Source organism: Chironomus tepperi, unplaced genomic scaffold (genome assembly GCF_022539635.2).
Source record: "Chironomus tepperi strain 1889 unplaced genomic scaffold, CSIRO-AGI_Ctep_v1 contig_376, whole genome shotgun sequence".
NCBI classification, from domain to species: Eukaryota; Metazoa; Arthropoda; class Insecta; order Diptera; family Chironomidae; genus Chironomus; species Chironomus tepperi.
Window position 1 is genome coordinate 531,995 of NW_027226498.1, and position 20,418 is coordinate 552,412.

General features: G+C 27.1%; 2 protein-coding genes across 2 annotated transcripts in view; both read right to left on the reverse strand.

The window, feature by feature from the left end:
• LOC139096169 (hexamerin-like) lies at positions 1–693 on the reverse strand (the record flags this gene model as incomplete). The annotated part of the gene is made up of 2 exons (XM_070647842.1): positions 1–533; positions 583–693. Coding segments are annotated over 2 exons (402 nt in total), but the record flags the coding sequence as incomplete, so codon positions are not given.
• Positions 1–20,418, reverse strand: part of beat-VI (beaten path VI) — a 50,161-nt gene that overhangs the window by 2,384 nt on the left and 27,359 nt on the right. Inside the window, exon 3 of the mRNA XM_070647524.1 lies at positions 2,055–2,295. Within this exon, the coding sequence (XP_070503625.1) occupies positions 2,055–2,160 (106 nt within the window). The 5' untranslated portion in view covers positions 2,161–2,295. The remainder of the gene's footprint in view (positions 1–2,054; positions 2,296–20,418) is intronic.

Below are 20,418 nucleotides of genomic sequence, written 5' to 3' on the forward strand. Positions count from 1 at the left end.
TCTAGAAACATTGCAATTTTATTTCAAATTTTGTTTTCAATAAGTTGACCATATTTTTTGTATTGTAAAAAATTAAGTCTCAAAAACCAAAATAAATTCAAGACAATATTTAAAAGAAAATTAAATTTTCTTGTCCTTTTGGAACATTAAACGTGCTAGAAATCCAGTGTTTGATCAGAGGTGTGCAGTTTCTATTTTTTTCTCCTATTAAATGTTGTAATTTTTTGTTCATAGTATATAGTTTAACCCATTACCAAGAAAGAAAGATCATTTGAATTCCAGGTTACAATGTGCTTACCAGCATTTAATTCATATGGGAATACATCGAGATGAACAAAGTTTTCTTTGTTATCATTGACATGAAAAGCATTGCCGTATTCATCATATTTGGGTCCAATGTAACAACGAACGACACCTTTAACCGATGTATCAACGGTAAAGTGTAATTTGTAGGTGAATGGAAGAGTATTCAAGCGTGTTGTACGTGCTTTAATGATGAAATCTTCTCCTTGATAGTGTGAGACTCTTTCTAACTTCTTCATTTTGTATCTTTACCTTTATATCATAAAATTTAGCATCAACGGCATTTGTAATATCAGCATCAAAGTTATCAAAATATGTGACAAGTTTATCAACTTCGACTTTATCAATTTTAACTTCAGAGAAGTTCTCTTCTTCATGTTTGTAATATAGAATATTCGAATATCATTAAATTTTCTATATACGTTAATGATTCATTTACAAATTTGACAAAACACGGGGTCGCTCAATGATTTTTCAGAATATTCAAGACAGTTAACAGCATTTTATGTGATTCAAAATGCTCTAAAGATCTATCAAGTAGCATGTATCTCGAGGAATCAATAATATTTGTGTTTCAGGCTCCTTTGACAAGTGATAATTTCCTTCGTAATAAATTTTACAAATGTTCACATTGTGAATGAAACTCCATTTTAAAAATACAAATCTGAAGTATAACCCGTCTACATCATACACAAATTCACAAGTCATTTGATAGACGTTCAGAGAGTAACTAACCAAAATTTCTTTATGATGGAAAAAATAAAGTTCTCCGCGTCGTTCCTTAAAGAATTAATTCCTTTCCTCCTAGCCTGTGCGGATATTGTGATTGAATTATGTAAAATATACTCAGCATTTGCATATACATACATATACAAGTTTATTTAGATGATTCTAAAAAGAAGTTAATGGTTAGTGGTACAAAATTTATAAAAAGGTTTATTTTGTAGAAAACAGATTTCGAAAAAATGATTTTCAATGAAATTCCACATTGTTCCAAAACATCCTTTTGCATAAAAATAAAGTATAGAAAAATTTTCTTCCCCATTTAAATATTGGACTTGATTTTTTTCTTTTAAATGATATGTAAAATTAGATATTGAGTATATATCAAACTATTTTTGCATGTGATTTCACTGTAAATCATTTAGGAATTATCCTGCCTTTGGGTAATTTAAATTTCTTATATTAATCACTATTACATGCTTTTATTTTCCAATGATTAGTTCACCATATATTTCAGTAAAGTGAAAAAAAACCTTCATTTACCGCAAGTTCATTATAAATATATTGTTATGTTTTGGTTAATTTATCATCTCTTAAACTTCAAGCAAAGAATGGAAATTGACTATTGAAGCATGATATTCTATTAGAATAAGAATTTTGGGGCACACAGGTTGTTCTTCACAGATTTTAGACCAGCGGTAAACCAACTTTTTTTATCGCTTTTTTCATTTTATTTTATAAGAAATATTAAAATTTTTGTGTTTTTTGGATTTCTCAGCTTCACATAAATATTTTGTTCATCATTTAAGATCACAGTCACATTGAAAACTTGAGTTAATAGGTAGTTATACTTTTACTAGCGAAATAATCTATCCGACGAGAATTTCAAGAATGAGCAAGTCCTTTTTCTTGTTAATAATGATAGAACATACATAAATTGAACACCCAAATTATAAACAAAAAATAGTAAAATTGATTGCAAACAAAAATGTCCAATTGAATTAAATATTTCATATTAAATCACTTACCTATTGAAATCTGTTTCAGAAGAAATATGAGAAAACAAAATGCCATTCTCGTTGTGGTGGCATGTGACGAAGTTATATTCTTTTTCCTCCTTGCCATACTTGTCATATTTCAAAACTTTTGCTTTTTAACTGTTTATACGTATGTAGGTTTGTATCCGTATGTATGTTTATGTATGTATGTATACGAATGAATAAGTTGACGGTTTTGCGAAGTATTATATAATATGATGTATAAAAAAATCTGCAATAAATAGAATAAGAAGGGAAAAGTTAGAAATCATTAGGTAAGCAGTCACACATTGAGACAGGAAAGAAAATGTAATTAATTCAATGTTTAGTTCATTAATTTTGACACTTGTGTCGTCATATTTCATAAATGGCTTTTTTCGAAAACCTATCTTTCTTCCTTTTTTCCTTTTCTAGTCTAAATAAGGTTTTTTTTTTTGTGTTTGCGTTATATTCATTCACGGTGACAAGATGAATGCTTCATAATTTTATTAAGCACTCGACACACAACGGTAATAATAATACAGCGTAACATCATAGTGAATCTTGATACACATTGGTGGAATGAAATGAAGAGAAACCTCATGATTTTATGGTATATGAAAAATTCTTTTTTTAATATTATATCTATGAAATATGGTAAAACTTTATAATTTTTCTTAGTATAGCATAAAAATGTGCTGCGAAGAGGCGAAAAGTTTTTCCTTTCAATACCAAAAATACTATGTTTTGGCGGTCTAGGGAGCAAACTTGGTTAAAAAAGTTTTTTCTCTCCTTCGCATTTTTCTTTCATATTTCTGCAAGCAACAGAGAACGATGATTATGATGAATTTATTTACGCTGTGATGGAATTTTCATAGTATTAAACTGGCTTTCAAAAGTGCTTCTTTTACTGCCTTATTTTTTGCCTCAATGTTCTCTTCGGAGAACGAAAAAAGAAATATTATAAGAGGGATTTGTATGGAAAGTTTTCTTGTGAATAGAATAAAAAAGTGTTTATGAATTTTTAATGATTTTATGAGTAGATTGATGAATACTTTTGGATTTTCTTAATCGATAGTGTGTCATGCTTAAATGCTGACAATAACGGTGGATTTAAAGTTATCTTTTAAAAGGCTAATTAAAAAAATATTGAGATAAAGATTTATTTTAATGTAACAGTAACCAAACACTTTGTGAATATTTGAGTAGGTATAGGATTTTTTACAATCATTTCTCTCAAAATATTTAAATCACTTTCGAACAATAAATTGAAAACTCAATAATGGAAATAAGGATAAGTAAATAAAGATAAAAATTGAAGAACATATATATACAATCAGTCTGACCCTTTTCTCTTCTGTACAAAAAAAAAAAAGCTTGTAAATATACATATATGTATATATAAACCATGCACAAAGAAAAATGTGGTAAGAAATCACGTTTTACAGACTTGTTGTTACTGCTCTGAAAAAGATATTGTATAAAAATCCCCTTTGACTTACTCATACATAATGAAATAAATTCAGATTGTCTTTTCATAAAGAAAAGAAAGCATTAACAGAAGCAGCAAGAAAAGCCTCAAAAAGGAATTTAATTTAAATGGTTTTTATTGCTTTACCAATAAATCACTTTAGAGATAAATACGAGGAAAGAAATGTGAAAACCCTAGAGACGAGTTTAAGAGAAAAATCTTTCGCTGAAATGTATGGGCAGAATGAGTAATTTGGTGACTTTTCTCGAATATTACCAAAAGCCAACTTACATGAAATACACAGAGAGAAGATATAAATTAGGGAAGAACTTGTTGATGTATAACTTTATTTCATGAGTTTTAAGAGCACATGAAATATGAACATGGATAAAAAATAGCTTGAAAGCCTAAAGAAGAAGCGAAGGATGTTTGGCGGATGCTCATTTAATTGTAGGAATTAACATTTAATGAGTTTCACATTAAAAAGATGAAGCGCTTGAATAATGTACTGCGTAAAGCCTGTAAAGCAATTAATAAACGTGCACGATTTAACTGATGAATTAAAAATATATTATTATGATATTATGCTAAAGAATATCCTTTGAACTTTATTTCTTTGCGTGGTTATTATAAGCAACACTTTCTCTGTTCCAAAATCTAAGAAGAAAAAAGTAAATCAACGATTGAAAATGATTTTTTAATTATTTTAGGTCTTATTAAAATGTAACGAATCTTATATTGAACTAATATAAGCATATATACAAGATATTCAAAAATATTAGATTTAAGCATGGAAGTTTATACAGCTAGTTCGTAATTCTTATACATTTCATCTCGTTGTTAGTAAAATGTATCACTGGGATATATAGGAAAAGTTTTTATGGGTTGCTAAAATGTAATTACGAGAGGGACTGTCCTATGAGAATATAAAACGAGTGTATGAGGGAGAAGGAGAAGAGATGAAATTATTTATGTAAATAAGGTAAGTTAATAACATTTCGCACGAGAATAAATTCAAATTTTTTTATTATTGATAATAATTTCATTAATTTATTTTTTGACGTTTTAAAAGCTTTTTTTTTGCATATTCTTGGATGTTTGTAAAATGTAATTTTCATTATGTCTACAGTTATTAATAATTCTCACGTTAAGAGTGTTTATGAAAGCATTACAAATAAACAGAAAGCATACCGATAAAAGAGGAGTGTGAAAAGTGAGGGGAGAAAGAAGGTGAAAAATTTATTACAAGATTAATGATGGTTCAATGGATGTTAAAATAACAAAAACAAGTCGCTGAAGCAGCAAGTAAAAGGAAGTATAACACATCATATTAATGGCAAAAGTTAACAATGTTGAAACATGACTAATATTTAATACATCATCAAGCGAAGGTTAAAATAATGAATATAAGAATCTTTACGCCTACTGGCTATAATGTGATGAAGTGTGCTCTTTTCTCACTGTATTATTAATGAGTTATTTATATTATTTATCGAAAGCTTTACCTTCCCTTCATTAAAATGGTTTGAAAATATCTTGAAGCCTAATATTAGGATAAATTTGAAGCGTCACTTAAATTAATGATGATTTTTAGCTTTCTTCAAGTTTTTTTTTTTTTTTTTTAAAGAAAAGTGTATTGTAAAATTTACACAAAATTTCATTTTTGTATTTATTTTTCTCTGGTTTTAAATCTAAATTTTGAAATTTTTATTTAATAAATAACTTTCACCAGCTAAGATCAAAATGATATTAAATGTCAATTTTCATCATGTTATTTGTTCTTTATGAATAAAAAATCATCACTGCGTGAAAAAGAAAAAGAACAAAAGCATAAAAAGGAACAAAAAAAATCCGGAGATATAAAACTTTTTGGTTCAGCTAACACTAAAAGCATGACTGATTCTCTTGTATTATATACAGATAGACAGGGAGAATAAAAAAAATAGATGTAAGAATTAACATGTCATATTAAATGATTTTCGAGAGTTGACAGAAGAGAAACTTAATGCCATTTAATTGTAAAGCCGAAATGACAAATAGAGTTTTTCTCTTTCCAAAACTTTTATTTGTTTGTATACATGCGTGTGCTTTGAGAAGTGTTCACAATTGAGGATGAAGGCATTTCATATAATGTCACCTCGTTTCATGCTATATCATTCATCTTTTAATTTATGCTTACATCAGCTATTTTATAGATATTATTATCTCTTGATATATCCTATTAAGAAATTTTAGAAATGTCATCATATAATTAATTTAATGATGATTGTCATGTGACTATCGTTATGTACACATTTTATTCATTTCTATTATGTTAATTTCAGATACTTATTGAATATTTTGCTGAGCATATAAATCATAGCCAACTCATTTCTTATCGCAACTTTAATACATGGAAATAAACTGCATTTATTGTAAGTTAGACTTAATTTTAAAATCATGTAAATCATTTTAAATTTTCTAATTTTTATACAACAACATATAAAAAATATTTTTAGATTTTTTATTATCGTTGATTGTTTGCTGATATTAGAATTTTATAAAGCTAACTATTCACGAGTGAATTTCTGCTATCTATCGTCTACCAAATATAAGAAGAAAAAAACTCATGAATTGATATAAATAAATTATCATGAAGAAACAAGTAGCAATAAAAATATGAGAATGAGAAAATTGAGATCTCTGCTATACCATTACAGTATGAAAATAATATTTTTTATTATTATTATTATATAAACTGCTACACAATACACACACACACAATAATAACAATTTCATGCTTCTTTTTCCTCTTGAATTTACTTTTCTTTTCTTATACACATGCATACACATTTTATAGAGCAAAAAAGGAGAGGAGCAGCTTTATTAAGAGGAAATCGTACATAATTATATTGTCGCAATAGTGGCACTACTGTATTATTATTTTCTTCCTCTCCCTCATTATATTATTTGTAGACATATAAAAACAATTTCGTTCGTTTCTTTTTCATGAAGCTTTTTTTCTATTGTGTAGATAAATGTTCTTTTTATTGAGATAGAAATGCAAGCTTATTAGGTAAATGATAATAGAACATATAATGAATTAAAATGGTATCTTTATGTGTTAGATACTATATTTTTTGTGGCAAAGTTTTGTTTTAATATGGAAATACATGGAGAAGCAGTTTTCTCTAATTTTAATGGGATATATTATTTACATAGCAATAAATCTCCATAGGATTTAGAAATTCCAATATTTTTAAATAGTTCTGGTAAATTTGATATTGTACTTTAATAGTGAAAGTAATTAAGTAATAATTTCAATAAATATTTTATAGCTGTGAATTTTAATTTTATTGAGTTTAAATATATTAATTAAGCAGAAAACGGTAGTGATTTAATTAAAGATTTAAATAATACATTCACACGTGAAAGCGGTGTGAATTTAAAACAAAAGATATCTGAAAATTCAAAAGAAAATAAAGCAACTATGCTCTTTTTTACTAAGGACCTATGTATATGTTCATAAAAACTTTATCATTAGGTTCTTTGTTTCCATATTTTATATACTTCATAAAATATTGTGAAAATAACAATTATGTTGATGATGAGAATATTGCATACGGACAATAAATAGGAAAGATCATGAAGGCAAGTTATTTGCCTTTCTGTTACTGCTTAGATTAAAAATATGAATAATAGCAATGATGTATTAAAAATAAATTCATAAATTTGAATAGAATACTCAAAGCCAAGATAGAAGCTGCAAAAAAACGATGAAAAAATTTCATCATCTCAACAATGCTTTTATGTTTGTATGTCAATGATTTCGATGTTCATCTCCTCCTCTTATTCCCAATGCTTTTGAGTTTTTTTAGTATGTCATTCAAGTTAATACGACACAATCACAAAGAGACATGAGAAGATAAAAATAAAAACATTCAATAGAATTATCAAACATACAAAAACAGCATGGAATAATGGCAAGTGCCCTGAAAAGATAAATGAATGCTGATCAAACAAATAAATAAAAAGAGGAAACATAACAATGTCCTACAATGTTCAATTGAAAATGTATACACAGACAATCATATAGTTGTATGAGAAGCAGAAATAGATGTACATCTCACTATATGTATTTGCAAAATAATAACAGAATCAAGAAATTAAGATACTCTCCCGTAAAATTAAAAATGTAATTCTGTTTCATAAAAATCAATCATGGCTTTTTTGGACGACGAAATAATTTACAATAATAAAGCAAATTTAAAAATTTTTACTTGCGAATTTTATTGAAACAAAAAATAAATCAACTATAGATTTAGAATCAAGAAGAAAACAGCAGATGTCTGTAAAATTTATTTTCCAGGCAGATACTTTCTTCTTTATCGAATTAATCAATTTTTTTGAAAGTAGTTTTTTGGAAAATAATCAAAAGATTATTGAGTAGATTCGCAGATTTGACTGATGCATATGATTTGTGTTTTGTATTCTATGTATGTTTATTTAGTAAAAACTATGAATTTTGTATTTTAAAAACAATGAACTCTTAGAGAATCACTAATTTAAACTGTTCATTTATATTAGTCATGAAAAATGAAAGAGTTTCGTCATTGTCTAAATCCTTTTGTTTCAACACTTCAAGCCAAGTAAAAATACATAAGCAGTCAATGTAACAATCTTCTTTTAGCAAAATTTATTCCCTTGAGTTCATAAATATTAAAAGCGAACTTAATATATATTAATACTGGATTTAGACTCTTTGCATTGAGATCCTCGTGGGGTTTATGTACTAAGTGTATTATTATGATATTCAACATTCTCTTTTCTTCTCATAATTTATCTACAGCAAGGTGAATTGTTCCTTACTAATACGGATTCAATTTATGAGGAAGCTTGGAAGTCCAAAGTTAATCCCTCACAATTTTATATCGTTTCTTTTTTTCTCTTCTTTTGTCGTCTCCGTTTCACCACCATAACGCTATTAAATTTCATTTTCATTTAAATTCATTTATTGTAAATGTATACAATTTAGCTCTACCGAGTGAGAACGTAACAAAAAAAAGAAGGAAAGGAAAAAGTTTACGGTTGAGACTCATTACTATGCAGCAGGTGACGCAATTTAATCTTAAATTTGAGCTTAATTTAAATGTTTTTTTCTCTCTCCTTTTCACTTTACTCTATGTATACACCTCTCACTTTTTTATAACTTTTCATAAAAATCTTCATTTGCCATCAACTTCATGCACCACTTGTTATATGATACTTGCTATTCCGCATTCAGTATTTCATTAAATCTATCCCTAACAGACAAAGAGCATGCTTGAACTTGCTTTTTCAAAATGATAATTGAGCTTGATGTTTTTGCAAACAATCAAAAGGAACTGTGCGGTACCTCAAAAAAGAACATCTCAAGATTACTATGTTTGATTGCAATTTTTTCATTCGTTTGGAATTTTACACACTTTTATTTTTATAGTCTAAATATCTAAGTGGTTAAAGAACATTTTTAAACTACTCAATTATAATAGTTTTCATACATATAAAGGTGCTGCCACTTGAAAATTAATTCGTACTTCTGAGCCATTTTTTGTGATTAAAAGATAGCCGAGTCGATTTTTAGGAATGTTCAATTAAAGTTATTTTTCAACCATGCTCTCAGATCAAGATCATGCTCACTGTCTATTAGGATAAACTCGTACTTTTGTCGTTTTTTTTCTTCATTCATTTGCAAACAGATGGAATGAAAATTAAAAAGAAAAAAAGCTTAAATGAAAAAGAAAGACAGTAATTAAAACTATATACAGTTTTGATTTGCGGTTTTGTAACTTTATGTCAATCTTTCTTATATTTATTTCATGTCTCTACATGAGTAATTTATAAATTTTGTTTGCTTATAGTCTACTTTAGTTTAGTAATTTACAAGTTTAATTTTCTTTAAAATCTGCGAAAGCCAAATCAGCGAAAAGGTGATGAAATATATTCAATTCAAAATTGTATTGTAATAATTCTAATAAGAAATTCACAGCAAAATTTGTATGGCTATAAAATGCATAAATACTTTTTGCTAACAAAGAATAAAAAATATTAAATTAAATGGGTTATGTCAAGGTTATGTAGAAAAAATAACAGAACCTTTTCATTTTAAGGATTCCATATTCTCTGACATTATTCTCTTCTAGATTTTGAGTCAAATATTACGACTAAAAGTAAGAACTTTGATTTTATGTTTTAAATGTGGTGGAAAATATTGTAAGGTAAAAGACGAAAGAAATAAAAAAACAGAAATCTCTTTTTATGACATAAGGACTAGGAAAAAAGAAAGTTGAAGCGGAAAAATATGGGAATTTAGGTATATAAAATTTATTTTTATGAAAATGTTTATGTCAGTTTGAGGATGTTTTTTTTCTGTCTTCTGTTAAGATATATTCAAATGATAGTTAAGTGATGACTATTTTCGTTAATCTAAGTATTAGTAGCGTAATGAAAAATAACTTAAAATAACTGAAATCAATATAAATGCTTTATTAATAAATTTAGTGAATCTGACTTGGGCGCACAAGTTTATTTAAACTTTTCTATATTTGCCTTCAATGCTTTAAATAGTTAGAGTTCACTAAATATAAATGGAATTGAGAGTGATAGGGGAAAAATCGACTACTAAATTACCCTATGACAATTTCTACATCAATCAATCACAATTCTTGTATCGCTCTTAGTATCAGTAAATGTTGAATAGAAAAAGATAGCTAAAATACGAATGAATCATAAAACAGAATATGAGAGATTAAAGAATAATTTCAAAACCTTACGAATTTTAATGTATTCATAAATTGTAATTAAATGCATGCAAGCATGTAGAACAAAATAAAAATTAAAGACTTCAAAGACTTTAATTCGCTTTTAATCCATTGAGAAACTTTTCTCTCAAAAATGTAAAGAGTTTTTAATTTCAAATTTCACTTTAATCTAATGGTATCTTGTGACCTAAATACATTTTTTTTAGATTTAAAGCACATGAAATTTAGTTCAAATGGTGGACAGTATTTAAATAATAAAATATATATTCATATATTTTTTTTTTCGTATTCTAAACTCGAAAAGTATCTCTGATCTTGGGACCTATTTCAAAAATCTTTCGGGAGTGAGAAATGCGGTAAAGTCACTCAATCAGGCACAATGACTTTTGATGTTTTTTTTTAAATGTCTATTTTATTAATGAAATTGGCTCAAAAAGTTTTTAGCCAATTTTTAAAAATTATTTTAATTTCTTGTTGAATTTTGAGCTTTTAAAAACATGAAAAAATTTCTGAGATGATTTTCTTCCACATCATCACACTAATAAAAATCTCTTCTGAAGGTAAATATTCATCTCCGTATATGTACTACATATGTACATGAGAATACAAATTTAGCAACCTTATGCTTGCTTATAAAGGATCAATTGATGTTGATTATGATTCCCTTCGGGAAGTTAAAGTAGAATAATGAATACAATATGAGCCTGCTTGATGCATACATGTTCTTTCCTATTGTATCGAAAATTGAACTTAGTAATACAAGGAAGTAGTGTGGGGTTCAAATACAAATTGTTGTTTGAATAAAATACAAATTGATTTTGAATAAATTTCTCACTCTCTTTATTTCTTATGTCCTACATTTCCTCAATCTTCTTTGTATTTATCCCTTTTCCTTGTATACTTCTCAATGTAAAAAAGTGCTTTAACATTCATGAGTACTTCTTTATTTTCAAACTTCAACATCCTGTACTAAAGTGTCCTCCATTTCATTTCATTTCATTCTTTTTTCTATTTCATCGTATTTACACGTAATGCTATAAAAAATAATATGAAATACCATAAGGAATAAAGTGTTGTATACTATTTGCGGAATGGAAGAGAAAAAAAAATCTCGCTTTTATACAACTTTTTATTTGTTAAACTTGAGCGCAGTTTCAAACCAGACAAATAGTTTAAAAATTAGATTTTTTTTTTTATTTTTGAGCTTTGAGATTTTATTTCATGTTTTTTAAAATATTTATTCATTATTTATAATTCTAAATAATATTATAATAGATTTATTCTCATGAAGCTTGATGAAGAATACCGTTATATAAAATATTATGTTTTAGGATTTATATTACGTACCTAATTAATGAAATATAAATAGAATTTTTCTCTACTAAAGTAAGATACAAGTGTTTTCTCCTTTATCCTTTAATAAAATAATAATAATAAAATGTATGTACATAGATAGAATGTTACAAAAAAATATGAAGATGAAAGAAAAAACTTAAGAAGATACTTGAGAGTATTGTTTACGGTATATAACAATAATTTATGTCGATATTTGTAGTATAATAAAAATAATAGGAAAGCTCTTTTCTTTTAAATCACATTGATCTATAAAAAAGCTAAACGTAAAGATTAACTCAATATATATGTTTCACCATACATTGACACCAAAAAAAAAACTATTGTTGAAGCAACAGCCATTGAAGAATAATAATTTATATTGAATTTTTTCACATTGTATGCTGCATACTGTGTAGATTTATTCACATAAATGTGTGTGAAAATACTCAACTGACAATGGAAAAAGGGGATTTGAGTCCATAAATTAGGGATTATGTGTCGCCATCGTAGCCTCATACAATTCAATGGTAAAAAAAAAGGCAGAATGAATAAAAACAATGCATAAAATTATGATTGGATTTATAAAAGAACAAAAAAATCTTTTATCTGCTTGCATTCATTCCTATTTTATTTTTATTTTATCGCAAATTCCGCGACCCAAAAAAGATACATAAAGAGACGAGAAGGAGAAAGATAGAAGAAATATAAAATAAAGAAATGAACAGACAAACTTTATTGGCGTAATGCGTATAAAATTCAAATAAAGAGGATAAAAAATCCTGGAAAAGGCAAGTTCTAATGAAAAGCTAATTAGGCGCAGGGTCATTTCATTTCTTTTACTTTCTTCTATCCTTTTGCTTCTTAGATCGTTCAACATAAAAAAGAATTATTATGAAAGCAAAGTGAGTAAAAACCCTCATCAATGCTTAGGGTGATGACGAAAAAAGGAATTTACGTTGATTTTATTGAAGAAATTCGCTTCTCTTTGTCAATAATTGAATCACCCTTCCATAATTTAATTAATTTACCTCACTTGAACGCAAAAATAATACTGTTCAACGACATTTAGAGGATGATGAGAGAAAAAAGGCGGAAAGTAAAAAAGTCATTCTTGTGCTTCGTTAGTACGATATCTGGAATACATTATCAGAAAAGGCATTCAATTGGCTTTTCTCATAAAGTATCAATGCTACTTGACTAATTTTCTTTTTATTGTTCCATTCTCTATTACTCTCGAAGTCATGCGTGAATTTCTCGTATAATGTAATTTTATGGAACTTAATATTTTGTACTTGGGATCTTTTGGATCTGAGAGTGCTTTCGAATCGACTTTACAGCGTACATTCAATTGAATTTTCATATGCCCTGTAAATCTTCAGATTTGGAAAATCGGCTTTATACATAAATATGTTTAGCGTTATTCGTTTTACAGACCCTTCCAATTATGGTACGGCCTTTATATTTATAAAGCTTTTGAGCAATGAATATATTCAAATTTCGGGTATCTAACCAATATTATCTTTGAGTATATATTCATTGAAATTCTTGTTTGAAAAAATTGTATTACGCTAGCATATGTACTTTGAATGGACATAAGCAGCAATAAAAGAAGAGATTAATAAAATTTGAGAGATGATGAGCATATCATTTACTTTATACTTTTTAAGAGTTCATAATTAAATCAAATAATAGAAAAAACTTAAATTCGCAGAAAATTACTTAATTGGCTATTTGGACGCCACTAGGTATGTTTATTGCCAACTCTGTATCGTGATCGAAAGATTTGAATGTGCACCGTTTGAGATAGGTTTAAAAGTTATTTTAAGCAACGACTTATATCTAAATTTGGCATTCATCAACATAAAGCACAAAAAAACCCTTTGTTACTATAAATTCTCGTTAAAATTTTTCTAAAAGAAATCACATTCTTTTGAAATTTTAAAGCCTCATTCTCTCTCGCTGATTTCTTGTTTCATGACGCTTTTTATTACATGATTGTCTTCATTCTTAGCTTTTATGTTCACAAGTTAGTACTTCTCTTTCGGATGCGAGTACATATTTAACTTAAAGGCATGTTTATTAACATAACGCACTTTGAAGCATATACAGTTAACAACATGAGATTATAAATTCAGCTTTTTTATAGAAGATAAAAACGAAAGAATAAGAATAAAAGAAATGTTTCCTTCTGGGAAAGATTGAAAATACTAAAAAAGTGAAAAAAGAAAAAATCGAACGTGTGAATGTTTATTTAGGATGAAAATGAATCCTTAATGAGTATTCTTAATGTTTACTAACAGTATATTGGAAGTATTCATCGAAAGTAGCAATATAAAAAAAATGATAAAAGAAAAAGTATTTTAAGCACAAACTTGTGAAAAAGGGTTTATGATCTTATGAAACTTTACGTTAAGAATGTGTGTATTAAAATTAGGATATAAATTTCAAGATAAAGCACATTCTTGCTACATAAATTCAACATTACAAAGTTTAAAGCAAATTCTTCTTATTCAACTGATTTTTAAATTCCAAATAATTTTTTAAATTAACAATTTTATCATCAACATATTACGTCAGACAAGAAAACCTAAAATCTATCCCCACCTTTATTTGAAATTAAGTGCTATCTCTTAAATTTAAAGCTTCCGTTTAGTATCTTTAAGCAGAACTTAATAGTAAATAAAATCTGTTATAAAGCAAGAAAAAACCATCATATTACGTTGTATAATTCAATTTAACATGTATATAAAACAAAATGCTAACCATTCCCAAGACAACTTTTCTCTGTAGGTTCTTCTTTTAAAATAACAAAAATAAAATGAAAATAAAGACATTCTCTTTATTTTTTGTTTTCTTTATTGTGTGCCCTTCACGCAGTGCAAGATTTTTTCCTCTTTCCCAACATTCTTTTCTCATTTAAAATAAAACAAAAAATTGTTCATGTCGCCTCTTCTTAAAAAGAAAATTGTCTTTTACTTTCAACATAGGAAAAAACTACAGTGAGAAATCATAAAAAAGAAGACACTAAATGAAATCTTTTGAATATTCATTCCGACAACGCATTTCATGAGATGACAAAAAAATTTATAGACTTAATTTTTATATTCCTATTTCTTATAAAAAATTCTGCCAGGCCGACATAAGAAGTCTAGATTTTTTTCTTTAAAGAGAACTCTCAAAAGAGGGATTTGAAATGGAGGAAGACATTAAAATAAATATATGAAACGAAATAATGAAACAGAAAGAGCAAAGGCAGAGCATAGAACTTATTTTTTTACCCTCTTCTGTTTTAATTCCCTTTTCTTGTTTTGCTTTCCGACACAATGATGACGACAGTACTTTAACAATGACAGACAACGAAAACTTGTTGTTTAAATGTGTGCAAAATTGGAAAATATTTTTTATATACATTTTAGCTGATACTTCTTTAGACACATGAAAATTTAGTGTACTGAAAAGAGAAAAATATAGAATGAGGAAAAAAGAAAAACAACTTGCGATATAAACTGAATGAAGACAACATAAGAATGTTCGAAGATTAAATGGAAAACTTTAAAGTCTTTTTTATTTTGTTTTATTCTATATGACACACTTTTGAAAGTTTTTCTCCTCCTCGACATGTCTCTGTTGGATGTGTCTTTATTCAAATATAAAACTTTCATAACGATAAAGTTTTCCCGTGAGTGGTGAGAAAATGGAAAGGGCGAATGAAGCGATTAAAGATGCATGAAGAATCGATAGTTAGGTATATTTATGCATGAAAATGTCAATAGATGTTATGAACCATGTTTGCATTTATATCAATATGTTATTGAGATGAACTAAATTTAATCAACTATGTAGATCTGAGTGTCTTAGAATGATAATATTCAGTAAAGTTATGCATGTACGCATTGAAAAAATCGATTCCTTGTTATTTTTAAATAAAAAAATTATGACCAATAAATATTTTCGACCCACTCAACATAATTTCTTTCTATGACTAATTCATCTTTCCACTCGTATCTCTTAGATTAATGCTGTTTAAATCAAACTCAACGTAAATATTCGTTATATTATTTTATTTGTGTATTTGAGGGGAAACAGGGAATCAATCAAAAAAAAAAAAAAGTTCGTCTTATCATTGCTTCTGACCTAGAAAAGCAAAATTTAGATCGAAAAAGTTTAAACTAAAGCTTTAAATTTCACAAAACCAGCTATGGTATTTATAAAAAGGTTAGTTGATTAAAATATTCAAAAAAAATTAAAGTAAAAATAGATGTAGATAATTGAAAAAAACTACTTTCGTGATCCGAACGTTGCTAAATTATCTATCAAGACACTTTTGCTTCTAAAAATAAAAACCAGATATCAAAAATATTAAAATATATTTCTTATTTTTAATGATCTCTTCTCAACCACTCATTTTATCTAACAAAGTAGCATCATGCTCATTTCCCATTATTTTTTTTAAATTTTGCTCTTAATATTCGTGTCCATCAAGTAGAACGGTGACCTAACGAGTTCAGTGAAACACTATATATGGGTTTTTTGTGCTAATTTGTGAAAACAAGAAAACAACTTTTAAAAATTTTGTGAAGGTTCCTGCACCGAGATATGAGCATTTAAAGATGCAATTTTTGACGTTCTGGAAGTCAAAATGTAACTCTAACATAACAGCACCAAAAAATTTGAAACTTTGCTGTTTTTTTGTGTAATCCATACCCAGTAAAATAAGCCAAAAAATTTTTTTCAAAATAGTTCCACTGTAGAGTTATATCCATTTTTCGATTTAAGTGCCGAAAAAGTAGTGAAAAAATCGAAAAATTTTCACTCTTTTTAATGTAAAATCTACAAACCTTCACCAAAATTCTTTAAATTTTGCCTGTTTTTTGTGCAAGAGTTACCTAACAAAATAAGCATAAAATAATTTTTGGATGTAGGTTATGTGGTAAGATATAGCCGTTTTCCCGTGCAACCTAAACTCAAAAAATTCAAAGTTTTTTACAATTTTGCATGGAAATTACGCAAGACTTTACCAAAATTATTGAAAATTCTCCTGAATATTGTGCATATATTAATTGTTCATAAAAAGTTTAGTTAAATATAATTTTTTAATTATATATAGAAATAGAGCCATTTTTCCTTACAAGATAGTCAAAAAGTTTGATTTTTTTTAGATTTTGAGCTCTAACTTCAACAGGAACTAACAAATTTTTTTGTAACTTTGTTTAATTTATGTCCAATCATTACTAAATAAAACAAAAAAATGTTTCATAAATTTTTATCAAGATTTGCAGTTCTGAGAGTTAAAAATATGAAAAAATAGCGATTTTTATTACTTTTTTTACACCTTCATTTGAAAAAATGTCCATAATTTTTCAAATAAGTTTTTTTAAAAAAATATTTTTGGTTTGTTTTATTTAGTAATGATTGCACATAAATTAGACAAAGTTACAAAAAATTTTGTTAGCTCCTGTTGAAGTTAGAGCTCAAAATTTAAAAAAATCAAACTTTTTGACTATCTTGTAAGGAAAAATGGCTCTATTTCTATATATAATTAAAAAATTATATTTAACTAAACTTTTTATGAACAATTAATATATGCACAATATTCAGGAGAATTTTCAATAATTTTGGTAAAGTCTTGCGTAATTTCCATGCAAAATTGTAAAAAACTTTGAATTTTTTGAGTTTAGGTGGCACGGGAAAACGGCTATATCTTACCACATAACCTACATCCAAAAATTATTCTATGCTTATTTTGTTAGGTAACTCTTGCACAAAAAACAGGCAAAATTTAAAGAATTTTGGTGAAGGTTTGTAGATTTTACATTAAAAAGAGTGAAAATTTTTCGATTTTTTCACTACTTTTTCGGCACTTAAATCGAAAAATGGATATAACTCTACAGTGGAACTTTTTTGAAAAAATTTTTTTGGCTTATTTTACTGGGTATGGATTACACAAAAAAACAGCAAAGTTTCAAATTTTTTGGTGCTGTTATGTTAGAGTTACATTTTGACTTCCAGAACGTCAAAAATTGCATCTTTAAATGCTCATATCTCGGTGCAGGAACATTCACAAAATTTTTAAAAGTTGTTTTCTTGTTTTCACAAATTAGCACAAAAAACCCGTATATATTGTTTCACTGAACTCGTTAGGTCACCGTTCTACTTGATGGACACTTAATATTCGTCATTATTTTAAATTGTCTTTTTGTAAAATCTTAACTACATGAAAAGTATTTTCTATGGCAAAACATAACAATTCGTTTATAACAAAAGACCTTAATTTCATGTCAAAATCTTTCCTCTTCATGAAAGCACTAAAGTATTGTAATTTACATTTCATATTTCATAACTTTCATTGTATACAACATTAAAGCGAGAAATGGAAGGAAAACGAGAAAATGTCTAACAAACTACAGAGAACTTTTTTAAATATTCATAACTACAATGTCCGTAAATCCCCTAAATAGAGCCTCCATAGCACAAAACTTCTTCCTATGAACATTTTCATTTGAAAATTTACAAGCATAAACCTTTCCTAATTAAGAGCGCAATTATGATTATGAGAAACTTTTACTTGCTACTTCACTGCTATATTGAGGAGAAGAGAAGTGCTAGTATATGTATTTTTTTGGTTTACATATAATGACAAAAATAGGTGACAACAAGCTCTGTTAATATTTCTCTTTTATATTATATTAGTATACTTTCGGCTGTCATAGAGATACTCATTATAAAAATTTCTTTGCATCTTTTTCTTGATTTTTTCCTTCATCTCCTTTCTTTATCAATTCATTGAGCGACAATGAAAAACTTTTCTTTTGTAGAACTTTATGACTTAAAATGAGAAAATTAAGAGAAATAAATGAACCTTATTTGATTACTTTCTTAGTTTCTTTCCCTGCCGCTCACTCTGTGTGACAATTTTTTCATCTCTTTCAATGCTTTGAAAAAAAAAAAGAAAGAAAAAGCTAGAACGTGAAGCAAATGTTTATTATGGCACAATTTGTACTCACTGAAAATCTTTTCTTTTGTGTGGTTTTATTTTTTTTTTTACTTTTCATTCTATACAGTTTAGTTTTTCCAACCTCCAAACAAACGGTAATTTTTTTGGTAAGTATCAAAAAAGCAAACAAGAAACCAAAATTAAACAAGAATGACCTAAATAATGTTTCCTTTTCGAAGATTGTTCTTTTTGAAATAGTTTATGTAGTTTACATAATAATATTATTTCGTTGAATAGATTAGATAGAGTACATGAAGTTTTGAGAAAGTCCTTAAATTCTATAAAAGAAAAAAGAGTATTTCCTCATATTATTTTAAAGTTCAGTTGTTCAAAAAATTTATTACATTCTAAGTACTTATTGTTGGACATATGTGCACATTTCAATAGCATTCAACAGTTTAATTTTTATATCATAAAATATCGTTAAAATACATGTAGTACCAGTGACGTTAGTGATGATACTGCATGTGGAAACAAAATAAATGAGTTAAGAAAAATATAACAAAATAAAAGGCTGAAACACTTTATCTGTCTATTCATCTACAACATCAGCGTAGTAGCAGCAATATCTGAAGTACAGTTGAAGAAGGATGAAGAGAGCAATAAATGAAAAAGTTTAATGCTTGTTATATGATGGCTTTATGATGTATAATTGCATTTTATGCTTTTCTGCTCGTTTGCTTTTAGTTCAGTTCAAAGTACATAATGAAGGCAGCAGTACTAGCAACAGCAGCACATGATGATGCTTCAATTACTTTATTATTATCGTTTGTGAGTGTTAATTTCAGTAAAAAAGCAAATTTTCATGATAATTGCACAACTATTTAGGGCGCTGTTTGAAATTTTTACTTTAATTAAAAGAAACAGCATCATACAAAAAAGCATTCAAAGGTTTCCATTAGCAGGTCAAAAAAGGGAAATTTCCCTTTGTTACGAAGAATTGAACAGAACGGAGAAGCATTTGCATTTAAATATAAAGCAAAATTTTTAAGATATTTTAAAAAGATTTCAAGCTGTTCTATTATTAAACTATCAACATTAATTTAACATCATCTTGCAAAATAGAAACATTTCCATTAAAACAGTCAAATAGTATTACTTATATTTTCAAAACTGAATTAAAATTTCGATAAGAACATTTAATTTTTTAATATCCCAATACCCGATATTTATGTTCTTTGTATTTGAAATTTAGACAAAAATGATGTCTTAAAATCGATGATTAACTAATATTTTATCATTATGCTTAATAGTTTTTTTTTAACGTTTGACATTAACTATTAATTCGACAACTAGTTATAACGTATTTTTGTCCACTCGGGATAATTTTAATGTCTAAAAGTTGATAAATATGAAAGCCAAAACAATTTCGGGTCATATGTAGATAAAAATAAAAGAGGTAGGTTAATGAAGTTGACATTCCATTTTCTTCGTATGAGATTTTCTTTATGAGATTTTTTTTAAATGGACATAAATATGAATTCGTAAGATTTTTCTTCTTAAAAAAAAGTTTAAAGAAAGAATAAAAAGAACGTTTAAAGAACAAGGAATTTAGTTTTTGAATGAGTCGTAAAAGGAACAAAAAATATTTGTCTTCTATTCACAATCCTTTACATAGATAAATATATTCTTGGATTTTTCCGACAGAAAGACAAAAAGTATCATAAATCTTTTGAAATTTCTTTCTTCTTCCCCACTTAAGTCACAACTATGCAGTTCTTATGTGTATGTTATGAAAAAAGTTGGAATTTTAAAAATTTACTTTGTGGCATAAAATATTTCTTTGTCATTTTTCTT